The following is a 14594-nucleotide window of genomic DNA, read 5'->3' as shown; positions in this document are numbered from 1 at the left end:
AGTTCCTTTAGTTGGCACCTCTCATTGATTTGTTGCTCTTTTGTTTTTTTCCTACCTATTTCAATTATTGTAGCATGGTTCTTGGAAAAAAGTAAATATGATTGATAATTTTGGTTTTACCGCAACCAATTAACCATGCATTAATAAAAGGGTTTGTAAAGAAACGAAAAAAATACCGTTCCAATCCTTGAGGTTTGACCTTTTATCAAATTACTTTTGAGTTTAAAATTGATCATTATATAAAGTTCAATCTGTTATCAAATCACTCCCTCCGTTTCACTTTCATTAATTTTTTTTTTTTGACAAATTGCCCACCACGGGCGTCATAACCAATGGTATCGCAACACGTGTAAAATGAATGTAACATTGATCATTAAAGATATATATGCCTCATCAACAATAGTGATAAATGTGCTTTTAAATCTTCTAACACGTACCTTTATCAGATCGAGCAATTAATTGAGCCGTATCGATTAGGACCGCTCACAATTGGAGAGGACACCGGTTCTAGACACAATAATGAACCTTTTTAGAAATTTTGGCATCAAAAAGAAAAGTTTTTTTTTTTTTCCCTTCATATTTGACATGTATATGTACTTTAATTAGTCGGATTTGGGTGACGTAAGTCGTTGGCCGGGGGCAAGGTTCGTCCGATGGAGTTTGGTTAGAGATTTCAACGCACAACATCGATGAAAATCCGGCGTCAATCTTGGGCCTCCTTTAACTTGTTAGCATGTGAGGCCCATATTAAGGGGGTGAGCCTCTTTTTTACTTTGTTGGAGGTTTATATTTATGTAGTAAAAGACAACTGAATCAGTTTGATCCTCGAATACTACCAACTAGTGGACAATTACCCTGTACAAACCATGCAATTAATTACTATTAATTAACTAACTAATTTAAGGAATTAGTTAAATTAGATAAGATATAGCTAACTCAAGGATCCTAACCAGAGTACAAACACAACCTTCTTCCTTAGTCCGTCCTCGATCTCTAGCTCTATATATATTCCACTCCTGCAAGCCTCCTTTTCCAACCCCCCCCCCCCCCCCCCCCCCCCCCCCCCCAACAGCCATAAAGACACAGACTTACAGCAACAACATATATGGCTCCAAAAGGAGACAATGTTGTGGTTTCTAACATGAAGCTTGAGAGGATGCTTAGCATGAAAGGAGGCAAAGGAGAAGCTAGTTATGCCAACAATTCCCAAGCCCAGGTTTCTCCTCCAATCTATATATATAAATATATAGTTGTTTTTTTCACGTCAATATATATATTTCTTTTAATTTATAACACTGGCCTCCTTCAATATCTCTCTATCAGATCTACCGATCTCTATCTGATTGTGGTTTAGTGATCAGAGAAAAATGAAAAATACCATAAAAATATTATATATATGACTGTAAAAATATGGTCATGAATACATATATATATAAAATATGTATATATGTGTAAAAATTAATATGTTCAGAGTCTATCATATTATATATATATATATGTTTGAGAGCTTGTTGATGTCCATGCATGCGCAGGCTCTACATGCTCGATCCATGCTTCATCTTCTTGAAGAAACCCTAGATGGGGTCCAGCTAAACTCCCCGGAGGTCCCGTTCGTGGTGGTGGACCTCGGATGCTCGTGTGGCAGTAACACCATCTACATCGTTGACGTGATGATCAAGCACATGATCAAGCGCTACGAGGCCTTGGGTTACGAGCCGCCGGAGTTCTCTGCTTTCTTCTCCGACCTCCCTAGTAATGACTTCAACACCCTCTTCCAGCTCCTCCCTCCCCTAGCCATTCACGGCAGTAGCATGGAGGAGTGCCTGGCAGCCAACAATCACAGACCTTACTTTGCCGCTGGGGTTCCCGGATCCTTCTACCGGAGACTTTTTCCGGCTAGGTCTATTGATGTCTTCCACTCCGCATTTTCCCTCCATTGGCTATCTCAGGTACGTAATTAATTAATTGTTGCAGTATAATACTACGTACCTACGTGGGTACGTACAATATTATAATTTGGTTCAAAGGATAATATCTATGCAGGCCTAGCTAATATCATAGCCCTAAAGATAGAAGATCTTAGCCGTTAGATGATCTACTACTGCCGGCTTTTAGAATTAAGGTCAAAAAGTTGGTGCAACAAGCTAAGTTAATAAATTTATATATCTTCTTTACTGTTGAAATGAAGTACTGCAGCTGTTTCCAAAAAGGAAATGACATGTTCTGAAATTTGATCCAATAAAAGAAGACAAACAATAAAATGCTAGCTTCTAACTTTAATAAACCACTGTTCATAATATGATTGTGCCTCAACATTTTTTAATTTATTTGAAGGATTTTGATATAGCTTTGTTTGTTAACCTCGCGTGATGTTTTTGGTTTGAAAAAGTATTTTTGACGTAACGTAAAGATGAAAAATTGTTAATGAAATTTTTTTTAAAAAAAAAAAAAGATTAGAAGGCAAAAAATTTAACAAGCAAAGACATGATAATTATGTTACTCTTTCTTAAAGATTTCGAGCTTCTATATATGCATGGGTTGAAAGAATATTATCAGAAGTGTGTTTGAGAGGGGGTTAAAAACTGATCAAGGAGAATATTAGGGCTACTTAGCAACAGTTAGCTGTTGAGATGAACGAGTTAATTAAATTCCATACATTTGAGTCACCCCAAAAAAAGCAAAGTCATGCACATCTTGGAGTTCTTCAAGCAATTAATTAAGCTTGATAATTAATTAAGCTTACCGTAATTAGGAGTGTAAGTGATAGAGTTACTAGCTAGTAGGGCGGCTGCGCTCCATCCTTCAAGGTATGAGGACCAACTAATTAAAGGGAGAAGAAGAAAAGGAAACTTGTTTGTCTTTTGTCGTAGGTGGAGCAGCCTATATTACTTCAGTCGGCTCGATCAACGACTAAATGATAACTAGCTAGAGTACACTTTTTGGGCAATTTTATGGACTTTGAATTTAATGTAACAGAATTAATAAATTAAGGTTGAGAATACTAATTAAATGATTAGACTAATTATTTTTATATGTTAATTAAGCTTTTGAGATAGATTAATGCTGCGAACCATTACTCTTTGAGATAAGTTGTACGTAATTTAGTATGATATTATCAGAGTAAAAGTTTTGAATTTGAACTTTACCTTAATCATTCATCTCTCATTTAAATTATATATTCCACAGGTGCCAGAGAGCGTGCTAGACAAGAGATCAACGGCTTATAACAAAGGGAGGGTGTTCATCCACGGTGCAAGTGAGAGCACAGCAAACGCATACAAAAAACGGTTCCAAGCTGATTTGGCAGGATTCTTGAGATCAAGATCACAGGAGATGAAGAGAGGTGGGTCGATGTTTCTTGTTTGCTTAGGGAGGACCTCGGTGGACCCCGCAGACCAAGGTGGGGCCGGGCTCCTCTTTGGGACCCACTTTCAGGATGCTTGGGATGATCTTGTCCAAGAGGTAATCATACCATAAAAACATCCCAGTAACATACATGCAAAAGGAGAAATTATTAGCTGCTGTTGGTTTACAGGGGGGCTTGTTATGAATTTGAATTTATCCTCTGGTTATGATTAAACCACATCAAATTCTAGCCGTCCGATACCCTCCCAAAACTGGATCTTGCCATCCATTTTTTTCAAAAACCATGTCGGCAGAATAATTACTGTTGGCAAGTGGGCTGGCTTAATCATATCTTATAGCAAGACAATTAGGACATTGGATCCATCGGATCATTGTTGATCAGAGAATTTATTAATGACTTATTAAGGGACCAACATGTCTGTGAAACAAAGTGAGTGCATGTACCTTTGATCCTGTCCCTTAATCAACTGCTCTAATCAGGAGAGTACAGTGATTATCATTAGGTTTTGATGATTTTTGTCGTCTGTCAGTTTTACAGTAAATCACAGAAAGATGTATGACAAGGAGAAGATCTTTAGCACATATCAGTTAGGCCTGCCAATGTACTTGTCCTTGGGGGGAGCTAGCTTTAGAATATCATTAAGTGGGCTAAGCTCGATTATAACTTGAATTTGGACCTATAAACATTAATTTCCCAGCTAGGCCCAGGAAGTACCAAGTAGAATTTGATGCAGATATATTTTCTTCTGATATGGATGTCGATTTGTTCCAAAAGCAAATAATAATAATAATAATAATAATAAAATTTTTAAAATTCAGTCTATTAAACTGACATTTATTTTTTAGAATATGCGATTTTTATATGCATTTTTAAAAATACACGTGAGAATTAAAAGTAAAATTACATGCTTTAAAGATATGCGTCATTTTAATAAATTAATTTTTTTTTTTTTCAATTCAAATTATTGGAAAACTTTCTTCAAAAGCTATTGGTGAATTTGGTCAAACCTCTCCAATATGTTCATTCCAAAAATGCTCTTATTGTTGATAGTAAAACCTCTTGAATTCTAATAAAGGTTAGAAATCAAATCTCACCTTCATTGAGGAGGATGGGGAGGCTTCATAGACATGGAAGTCCCACTTGTGATGAACTAAAATATAAAATACTTTCTTTCAACACTCGAAAAGGTTGGCCACCCTTCAAGAAACCAAAGTAGACTACTTTAGGTTGGTTTTTTTTTTTTTTTAATGAATAATGTTATTATCCATACCTATTTTATATCGATTGACGTGACGTATTTTAAGTGATTTTTTTTTTTTAAGTTATTGACTTGAAAAATGACTTAAAACATGTTACGTTAACTAGTGTAAAATAAGTTTGAAGAGTACCATTTTATTGTTAAATCAACCGTTATTTCAAAAGTTGAAGTTAATAAGGAATGGTAATTAAGTTTAATTATTCAATTAATATTTTAATTTCCTCGTTAGTTGAGAATTTATATTTAACACGATTTTGATTTTATTGCATGGCTTCTAAATGATAGGGCCTCATCAACAGCGAGAAACGTGACAACTTCAACATTCCGGTGTATGCACCAAGCCTACAAGACTTCAAAGAGGTGGTAGAGGCCGATGGCTCCTTCGCCATTAACAAGCTAGAGGTCTTCAAAGGAGGTAGCCCTCTTGTGGTTAACCAGCCGGACGATGAAGCCGAGGTTGGTCGAGCTCTAGCCAACAGCTGCCGGAGTGTCTCCGGCGTCCTAGTCGATGCACACATCGGCGACCGGCTTAGCGAGGAGCTATTTTTGAGAGTGGAGCGCCGAGCCACTAGCCATGCTAAAGAGATGCTAGAGCAGCTACAATTCTTTCACATAGTGGCATCCCTTTCTTTTGGGTAGAGCAAATCAGAAAAAGAGAGGGGAAAAGACTTTTCTTTCTCCCTTTGGGGGTGTGCCATTCTATTGCGTAGACTATAGAGTTCACACACACAAAAGTGAGAGTAGGAGAAGGCTTTTTGATCATCACTTTCTTTTTTTCCTTTTCTTTTTTTCTTTTTTCTCTTTCTCTCTTTTGTGTGTTTCTGTGGTGTTACTGTAGTGACCTCTATACTTGATGGCTTATGTGACTTTGTGTTCCCTTGAATCCAAACGAAGTAAATGAAGCTAGTAAACCTATTTCAACTCCTCTCTCTCTCTCTTTTGTGTTTCTGTGGTGCTACCGCAGTGACCTTTCCACTTGATGGCTTTTGTGACCTTGTGTTCCCTAGAATCCAAACTAAGCTAGTAAACCTATAATTTCATCCTGCTTTCTTTAACTCATTATTATATGTCTGTGCTGTATGAATGAAGGGCTTACTTCTTTACCTAACAAGTTGCGAAATGCCATTTGAATTCAACTTTTATTTTACTTTAATCCATTTTTCAATACATAGGGCCATATAGGGGGGGGGGGGGGGGGGGGGGGGTGGTGGGGTCGGGGCTAGGAAATGGTAGTTGTTTCGGTTACTACATAACTTTGTACTCCTTCACTAATCCCCAAAAAAAAAAAAAAAAACAATTGTTAATTTTCAAAAGTATTCATCTATTGTCCATTTTTCTTTTTCAACCTCGGGGATGACAACTTTTGACATTATGTAGCCTGATATGAATCCAAACAAGATTAGTAGATTCGGGTTTATAGGTCTTACTCATTTAATTAAATGTTTTGGATTAAGATTGATAATTATAGTTTTATACCCATGTCTCGACATAACTCAAAAATGACACGCGACATTTAGAGTTGGCAATTTTGACACGAAATGTGAACACGACACAAACCCAATACAAAATTAGCGAGTTATGGTTGATAGGCATGACTCATACAGAGCTCCAATTCACTGAAATGGAGAAATACTGATAAGAAATAAAGAAACCTGAAAGATATACCGACACATAACATTCTACCATGAAAGATACAGAAGGTTTTGCAAAGGTTTACACCATTATGAAATCCACAATCCGATCGATGTGGGTCAACAACTAGAAAGCAAATTAAGATTGTAATCAAGTACATGAGAAAAAGTATTACAAACTTCTCTAACTCTTCAAAATACTCTCTTCTGGTGAAGAGAATCTAATGATATCAGCCTCTTCAGGTAGTCTAAATCTCACACTTTTCTTTACCTTTCCACTTTGGCTTCTGCTTAATGAAGAAACACCCATTTCTCTTCTATCAATCTCTTCAACTTTCAATAGCCGTTCCATACTGTCCCTCGGGAAAGAGTAATCTTCATCTCCTCCAGAAAAGGCTGGATAAATCCTGTCAAAAAACTGTTTAAGAACATGGTATTCATGGCCTCCATTTTTGCATTCATGAGCATAGCCTGGTGAAGCACTAAGGCACTCCTCTAGAGTCAGCTCCTTCACCATTTTCGTCTGCTCTTGCTGCTGCTGCTGCTGCTCTTTTGCTTGCGCCTGCCTCTTCTTCTTCTTGTTCTTCGTCCATAAGCACTTTGGCTTCATAAACTCAACAATCGATGTTTGAGAAAGAGAAAAACAGAGGTCTAATCTCATCCCTTTTTCTCAGATATAACCATTAATTTATCATCAGTGAAAGATTTGGAGTGCTAACAGCGTGCGTATATAATGGGCTATATAGGATATATACTTGACGGGATTTGCAAGGAAGAATAGCTTAGTTATTACTCCAAGTAGGGGGTTAAGAGTAAAATGAACCAATAATATAAATTGTGTTATAGATGAGAACAGGATCGCTTGGCTTTTCCACATTTTCACACCAGAACAAATTTTATCTTGTAGTTGTGGCGATGTACGCAACAGAAGCCTAGCAAACGAGGTTACTTCATACAAAAACAAGAAAGACTAAATCTTTTAATATCAAGGACAAAACAAGATAGAAAATGGTTAGGGGTAATTACAATGGTTAGTTAACGGAAAGATTAATAGTAAAGATTAATAGTAGAAACTACATTTTTATCCTACAAATATTTCTAAATAGTTACGGACAATTCCAACTAATCTTTGTTTACAAAAAATGGGGAGTTGATTAAGATAACCGCATCAACATTATGAAATAAAAATGTAATTTCTAATGTTACTCATAAATAATAATGCTAAAAACTTCATTTTTATCAAATAACCATGAGATAGAAATGCAAGACGCTGTAGGATAAAAATTTAGTTCCAACATAACTGCCTCCTGCATCATTCTTCTCAGTTCTGACGGCTTTTTCCATGACAATCCGACACCAAACTTTATGACAGTCCAGAAGCACTGTTCGAAGGCACCGTTTGGTAACCATTTATGGAGAAAGAATTATCGTTGAATAGTAATAAAAAGTGAGTAACATGATATAAAAAGTGAAATAAATAAATGTCTTGAAGTCGACGTTTTTTTTGGAAAAATAAAAAGGCAGGGGAGTGGAGGGGAGATGGTTACCGAGCGTGCCTTCCGTTCTTATCCACACCGTATAATACTTGACCCTCAGCTGGAAGATCATTGCCTCTGCTGCATTACTATTATGACCACTTTTTCCATGACACAATCCGACACTACCGACTTTTTGAGGCAGTCCAGAAGCACTTTCTGCAGTTCTTATCCACACTGTATAATTTGAGCCTCGGCTGGAAGATCAATTGCCTCTGCGGCATTACTATTATGACCACTTTTTCCATGACACAATCCGACACCACAGACTTTTTTTGAGGCAGTCCAGAGGCATTGCTTTTCTTCAATTCTTATCCGACAACCACCACATAGACTTTTGACACAGTCCACAACATTGCCCTTCATGAGTTAATACACTATTGCTTACAATAATTTCATTCACGTTGTGTCAAGACATAAACAATAACCATTTCATTTATAAATCCGATGACATTTACAAATCAAACCGTGCAACATATAACAAACAAAAGATAGAACCACCTGTAGACTCCCCATTATGCGAGACATTGGAAACTCATTGACCAGCCGATGGATTTGTCAGCAGTTCAAGTGATTTCTTCAAGAAGTCTACAGCGACTGACACATCATCAAATGCCAGCGCCCCTACTGCAAATCTTGCAGCTTTGTGTGCCTCAGCAATTTTCTCAGGTGCGGGTTGATAGTTACTGTCATATTGGAATGTTTGAGCAGGAGGAGGGGACGGTTCTGAAACTCTCCCATTTGTGCTGGTTGAATGGTATGGGGCAGTTGATGAATAGTTTGTCACTGCAGGAGGAGCTGATTGGTGAGAGAGGGACGCATCAGAGCCCTGATAGTAAGAAGGATAGTGAGATGGAACTGCTGGGAGGCTGCTCTCTGTAAAACTGGGATAAGTTTGAAAATGAGGATAAGAGTAAGGGGAAGTTTCATGAGAAGAGTAATTAGAAGGCAAATGTTGTTGGGGTTGTTGAGGTTGTTGAGGTTCTTGTGGGTAGGATTGATAATTGTGTGGCTGAGAATAAGTAGGGCTTTCTGAGCTGTTTGTTGCAGGAGGAGGATGAAAATCGTGGGAAGGAAAACCGGAAGTAGGGTAAGAAGGAGGTGATGGTGAAACATATGCAGAATTCTGGTTGTCTTTATCATGGAACTGAACCGCTGGAGGAATGTTTGTAAAATGCTGGTTGTCTTTATCATGGAACTGAACCGCTGGAGGAATGTTTGTAAAATGCTGGTTGTCTTTATCATGGAACTGAACCGCTGGAGGAATGTTTGTAAAATGTTGGTTGTCTTTATCATGGACCTGAGGTGGAGGAATATGTGTAGAATGCTGGTTGTTTTGGAACTGAGGTGATAGATCAGATTCAGGTCCAGGACTGGAAACTGAAGTTTCACTTGGCCCAAGTTCCTGCAAGGATAACATAGGAAAAGATTCTTGAAATTGTTATACTTAAATGACTTTTAGCTAATGCAAGTGCGGATTAGATACTTCTACAGTAAAATCATTTATCACAAAATCAGTGAACTCTCTAAATATTAACTGCCTTATCACTATATTTTGTCTAACTATTAATTTAAAACAGTAAGAACTTCTGATTTATGAAAAATCAGGAGACTTTATCAAATTTCAGGTTTAATAGACTTGGTGGGTACAATGCGAGAACAACACGACTTTTTTAGAGTAAGCCTTTTAAACTGAAAGACACTTTCTACGGTAATTGAGATTGTTTATCATGGAAAAAGAAAAAAAAAAATATATATATATCTTTGCTACAAACAGCAACGCCTAACCTTCTTTAGCTTATTCATGAACAAACTAAGCTAAAATTCTTCAGTATATTATTTCATTGTCCACAATGGAATAAAAGGAGGAGAAAAGGAGTGGGAATGGTATTATATTAATGGTTGCTGTTAAGTATATGTTAGTCAACTCACATCACATATCCGGATCCCACTCAGCAGCCGCCACTACCACCTCAAACTCACGCATGGACAGCACACAAACCCCAGCAGCCCCCACACAAACCCTAGATCAATCAGCAGTGAATCAAGGCAACCTTCCCCAACAATCACACACTCGGATACTCTCTCCATATAAAACCTACAGCTAGCATTATTCTCTCGCTACTTTCCTCTTGTACCCCAACGGCTATATTGCCATATGTACTTTTCTATTAAGTTTACAGTTGCCCCACCCCCACAAAGAACTTACAGATGCATATGTCGACATGTGTCCTAGTATGAGTGTCTGTGCAGGTTTGTCACATGTCATGCTGATTCATTTGATAATTCTGATAATATCCCCTTCTTCTATTTTACAAGAGTAATCTACCGCTGAGTTTAGAACCGTACATATGCACCAGTAGCTGAATTTGATGGAACTGATAGATCATCATCACCAGCAGGTGGGCCGGGTATGGGCTTCCTTCCTTCTTTCAAAGCTTTCCTTATATCTGCTGCTTTCCAAGCTGCATACTTCTGCTTCTCCTCAAGCTGTAAAAGAGGGTCATCACTAGTAAACTACAAAAGCCTCTCATATGTTCCTCTATTGCAATTAAGAACAATATAAATGATGTGTCAATAGCCAAATCATTCAACTCCCTGAGACTTAGAAGCTTTTACATGGTAAATGAGGCATCAATATGCAATAAATACCATGATCCGAAACTCACATCAGGCGGAAGTACACCAAACTGGTTAACAATCTCAAAGAAAATGCTTGCAGCGTAAAATGTTTTTGCAGTAGTCCTGTAGCAAGTTGAAATAAAATGCCAAAATCAATTACAGAGAATATATATGAAAGGCCTTAGTATCATAAATGAAAACATTTTGCACATGGGATAAATGACCAAGGACATATCCACCACCCAATAGTTCTCAAATGTGTTAGCTCAGGAGACGGTGAATTCATAACATACCTTAATAGTCACAGAGAATTGGATTCATGATCCAACATATCATGTCCATCTAATGCATCTCATACCTCATTCACATGAAATTTTAAAATAAATTTCAATGCTCAAGCTTGTATAGAATCCAAAATTGTAACTAACCTTTAAGAAAGGAATTCAATACGTTCGAACAATTAATTAGGACAAGAAATGTCAAAGTTCAAGAAACATCGGTCATGTTCTTGCTTAAATAGTTCATATTGAGCCGTAGTTCAATAAATAAATAAACAAAAAGGTCCAAAGAATTTCAGAATTACAGCATTGCGAGGTAGTGGTTCTACAGTAAAGATTTCCAAAATATATTACAACAGACACAATAATCCCGTCCCATCACTCCACTCAATGTAGCACCATAAATAGTAAGTGCATGCACAAACTCTAAAAACTCATCATGCTATGCACATCAGGGCAAAGCCAATCTTTCTTTAGTTTTTTCCTATTAAACATAATGGCTCAAATGAACTGTTTCAAGGCAATTCACATTCCGTCAGTGCCTCACAACCAAAGGTGCAGACCTAAAAAAACTGGAGTCTCTAAGATTACAGTTAGAGGTTAGTCAAGAGGCATAGGCATTCAATGCCTTTTCACATGACAGTCATATATAAGAAACAAGATTTGACATACAAATCGGATCGTCCAGCACGGTCTTGCTTGTCTGCCTTCCCAAAGACATTTAAGGCAAATCCCTCCAGATATAAGTGGTCTTCAGGCCCCAACTTCAATGATTTCTTGTCCTGTAAATTTCCACTATCAGCTCACGTCGATAAGGTGAAAGATATAGAGACAACCCAAGCCATATAAATTTTTACAGATCTTCAAGTGACAAAAGTCCATGTTAACAGGTCAAATCTATTTGCTACAACAGCTAATTGGCAGTAGATTCCCCTCCCATTTCTACATGTAACATCTATTAGTTAAGTCTATTGCTACTATGAAACCCATACAAAATTCAAAAAGCAGCACTCCTAAAAATCATTAAGATATCTTTAAGAATTGACCTCGTAATGTCTAAGATATACAACCATCAAAGTTATTTTAAATCATGATTTCAACAATAAGTATTAGTCAAGGTCAAAATGAGACAGTATTCCAATATTTCTTTGGATGTTGGAACTAATTAGAATTTGGAAATTTGCCAATAATAATAAATAAATAAAAACTCAAAAATTCAATATCATTTGGAGCACCATGAGGTCCATGACAACTATACAAACATTAGGCGAACTTTAGTAGACATTCTAGTTACTATTAGCTCCCCTCAAACTACTTACTTCCACTCTGAAAGGTTCAAAATTTCTAACCCTCCATACCGAAACTATCAAGGAATTTATATACCTAATGAAACCCTTCCGTGCTTACAAAAATAGTTATTTCTTCCTTAGCCTGACATATAATAAGACTTGAACCTAAGACCTACACCAACCACTTCACTACGGAAGAAACCCGTAAACAATGTGAGGGCATTACAGGCAGCAGAAGCATAAATTGTTTCAGGCTTAAGCTGCAAAAGCGGATCCAAACAATCGTTTGTAGCACATTTAGGTCAGGCAACCGGAAAATTAACGCTCACGCGGAAGCCTCAGTACCAGTGCAATACAGCTTAGACTAAATTAACCAAGACGCACAGACGCACGCTTTTTTTATCAGCTTTTCTCAGCAACCAAACAGTCAAATGAAAATTATACCGATTCGCCAAAATCAAAATCGCCAATAAGAAAAATATTAGGGAAAACAAAGTAGAGGACCTTTTCGAGCTGGTTCATGAGGGAAACGAGGAGGGAATTGGTAGTCTTGGTGCGCTCGCTCTGGGGAATCCTCAACCCTCGCTCCATCGCATATAATCGACCTGATAACAGCAACAGATCATATCGGATTGAGGGACCCTACGGCGCCGTAATGGAAGGGACTAGGTTTTTAGAGTTCGTGGATTAGAGAGACTTACAGTAATAGGCAACGAGAGGCTCGTGCTTCTGCAACTCATCGGCTCGTTGGAGGTACGGCAAGAGGAGTTTCGCGGGCTCGTTCTCGCTCGCCATCGAATCGGAAACTACTCAGAGAGTTGAGGTGCAGAGAGACTATTGATTCTGAAATTGGTTTCTGCGTTGAGATTCTGAGATACGACGTCGTTTGCGGAGTCTTATTCTTCGACGCTAAGATTTATTGAAAGATTGGTCCCTTCTCTTTGAGAAATTCACCTCTGGAGCCTAAGGAAACGTACACGTCCCTCAACGTCCACGTCATAAAATTCCATTACGTACATTTCCACGTCATAAAGAACCATTTCCCATAAATAATTTCTTATAAATTGAGTGGTTGAAAAATTCTTTCAATTCAAAATTTTGAAGCTCATAAATAAAATAAATAATAATAAATAAATAAATAAAAAAAAAAAAAACTATAAAATTTTGAAGCGGCTCAACTCGATGACCTTGGGTCGGTCACTTGTTATAAATTAGAATAATTTATGGTAGTAGTTGTGGAAGAAACCTTTTATATGTGTGTGTGTGTGGTAGAAGAAACCTTAAAGATATATATGTTGGGAGGGGGACACTTTGGTTGTTGTCAAGGTGACAGCAGTTGGATGGACAACCCTTCAGGCACTCTGTAGGCTTTTTTTTTTTTTTTTTTTTTTAACAAATAGCACGTGCTATTTAACATCTAAATGCCAGAAGGCTACAAGGTAAGCAATGAGGGACATACCCCCCACACACTCTTAAGTCAGAAGGATCTGACTTAAAAAACAATTACATATGTAGAGTCTCAAATTTCACTAAAATTACAATCAGCTCCTAACAAAGAAAATTCTAGTAAAATTTGAGCCACACATAGGCAATTGTACCTAGTAACAAGAGAATACACAAACACAACTAGCAAAAAATTCAACCCAACACGTCAAAGGATAAACAATGTCTTCGCCGGAGACCGGCGCGTGTACAACACGCGCCTCCCCCGAATTCGCCAACCATCAGATCAGTCCCCCGGTGCCCGGCCACTGCCTTTGCCCGGCGAGAAAAACGCCGGAACGAGACCTCCACGCGCCCGACGAATAGAAAACTTTACTGGCGCATGACGATCACGTGCTGGTCACCAATGATCCCGACGACCAGAACAAACAGCAGCGGAACAAGACGACGCCGGTGAACCTAACTGAGTGGCGCGTGTCTCTAGAAAACCGATGGCTAAGCGTAGATCTAGCATCCAAAGAATAGACATATTAGGCACTAACGCCCTCCACCGATGAGACAAAAACGAAAACAGAGAGCACCCGCCGGACGCCTCGGGAAGAACCTCCTGCCAGAGAAGACGAGAAGAAAGAAAAAACCAAACACAAATAAGCACAAAACTCCATAGCCCGGAGGACTCGGAGAACCCAAACTCCACAGCCTAAATGGCTGGGAGAACAACACCCATCCCCATGGAAAACACCATGGGGAAACAAAAAGCACCAGGCCCCCTTCCCGGCAAACAACAGACTTCAAGCTTGGTTCAGACCACTAGAGTTTTCTCCAGAGAAGTAAAAGTGGCCGTAGTCTTTGTATTTTGGTTGCAAAAGTCGTGGGTTGCTCCAGGCACTGTAGGCTTGTTAAAAACTAAAGCCCACAGAGCAGGGAAGTCCATATAAATTTACACAATCAACATTTTACGAATCATGGTAAAAGGTGATTCTGTTTTCATTTTGGAAAAGTGTTTTAGAGAACAAAAACAATACATCATTTTTTTTTTCTGTTCTTTTTCTATAGAAAGGGTTTAACAAATTGTTTTCAAAAACAATTCTTGAAAATAGAAAATAGTGTCATTGGCAAGATACGATCTACAACAGATCCCTCCTCTTTTAAGCTGCTTGAATTTCAAATA

General features: G+C 38.0%; 2 protein-coding genes across 2 annotated transcripts; one reads left to right on the top strand and one right to left on the bottom strand.

Annotated features, from left to right (window-relative positions):
• The first annotated feature begins 1064 nt into the window (after positions 1-1064).
• On the top strand, positions 1065-5551 carry LOC133876462 (indole-3-acetate O-methyltransferase 1). Its single transcript, XM_062314739.1, has 4 exons — positions 1065-1216; positions 1533-1949; positions 3187-3462; positions 4911-5551. Exons 1-4 carry the CDS (start codon positions 1106-1108, stop codon positions 5262-5264), a joined length of 1158 nt encoding a protein of 385 aa, XP_062170723.1. The 5' UTR covers positions 1065-1105; the 3' UTR covers positions 5265-5551.
• A 2575-nt stretch (positions 5552-8126) lies between these two features.
• LOC133875273 (protein HOMOLOG OF MAMMALIAN LYST-INTERACTING PROTEIN 5) lies at positions 8127-12900 on the bottom strand. Its single transcript, XM_062313346.1, has 6 exons — positions 12682-12900; positions 12485-12585; positions 11364-11473; positions 10461-10536; positions 10141-10281; positions 8127-9196 (listed from the first exon to the last, which is right to left on the bottom strand). The coding sequence occupies exons 1-6, from the start codon at positions 12773-12775 to the stop codon at positions 8327-8329; spliced, it is 1392 nt and encodes a 463-aa protein (XP_062169330.1). The 5' UTR covers positions 12776-12900; the 3' UTR covers positions 8127-8326.
• Positions 12901-14594: the final 1694 nt, after the last annotated feature.

The sequence above is a fragment of the Alnus glutinosa genome, chromosome 8 (assembly GCF_958979055.1).
Source record: "Alnus glutinosa chromosome 8, dhAlnGlut1.1, whole genome shotgun sequence".
Lineage (NCBI taxonomy): Eukaryota > Viridiplantae > Streptophyta > Magnoliopsida > Fagales > Betulaceae > Alnus > Alnus glutinosa.
This window is presented reverse-complemented; position numbering and strand designations above follow the sequence as displayed.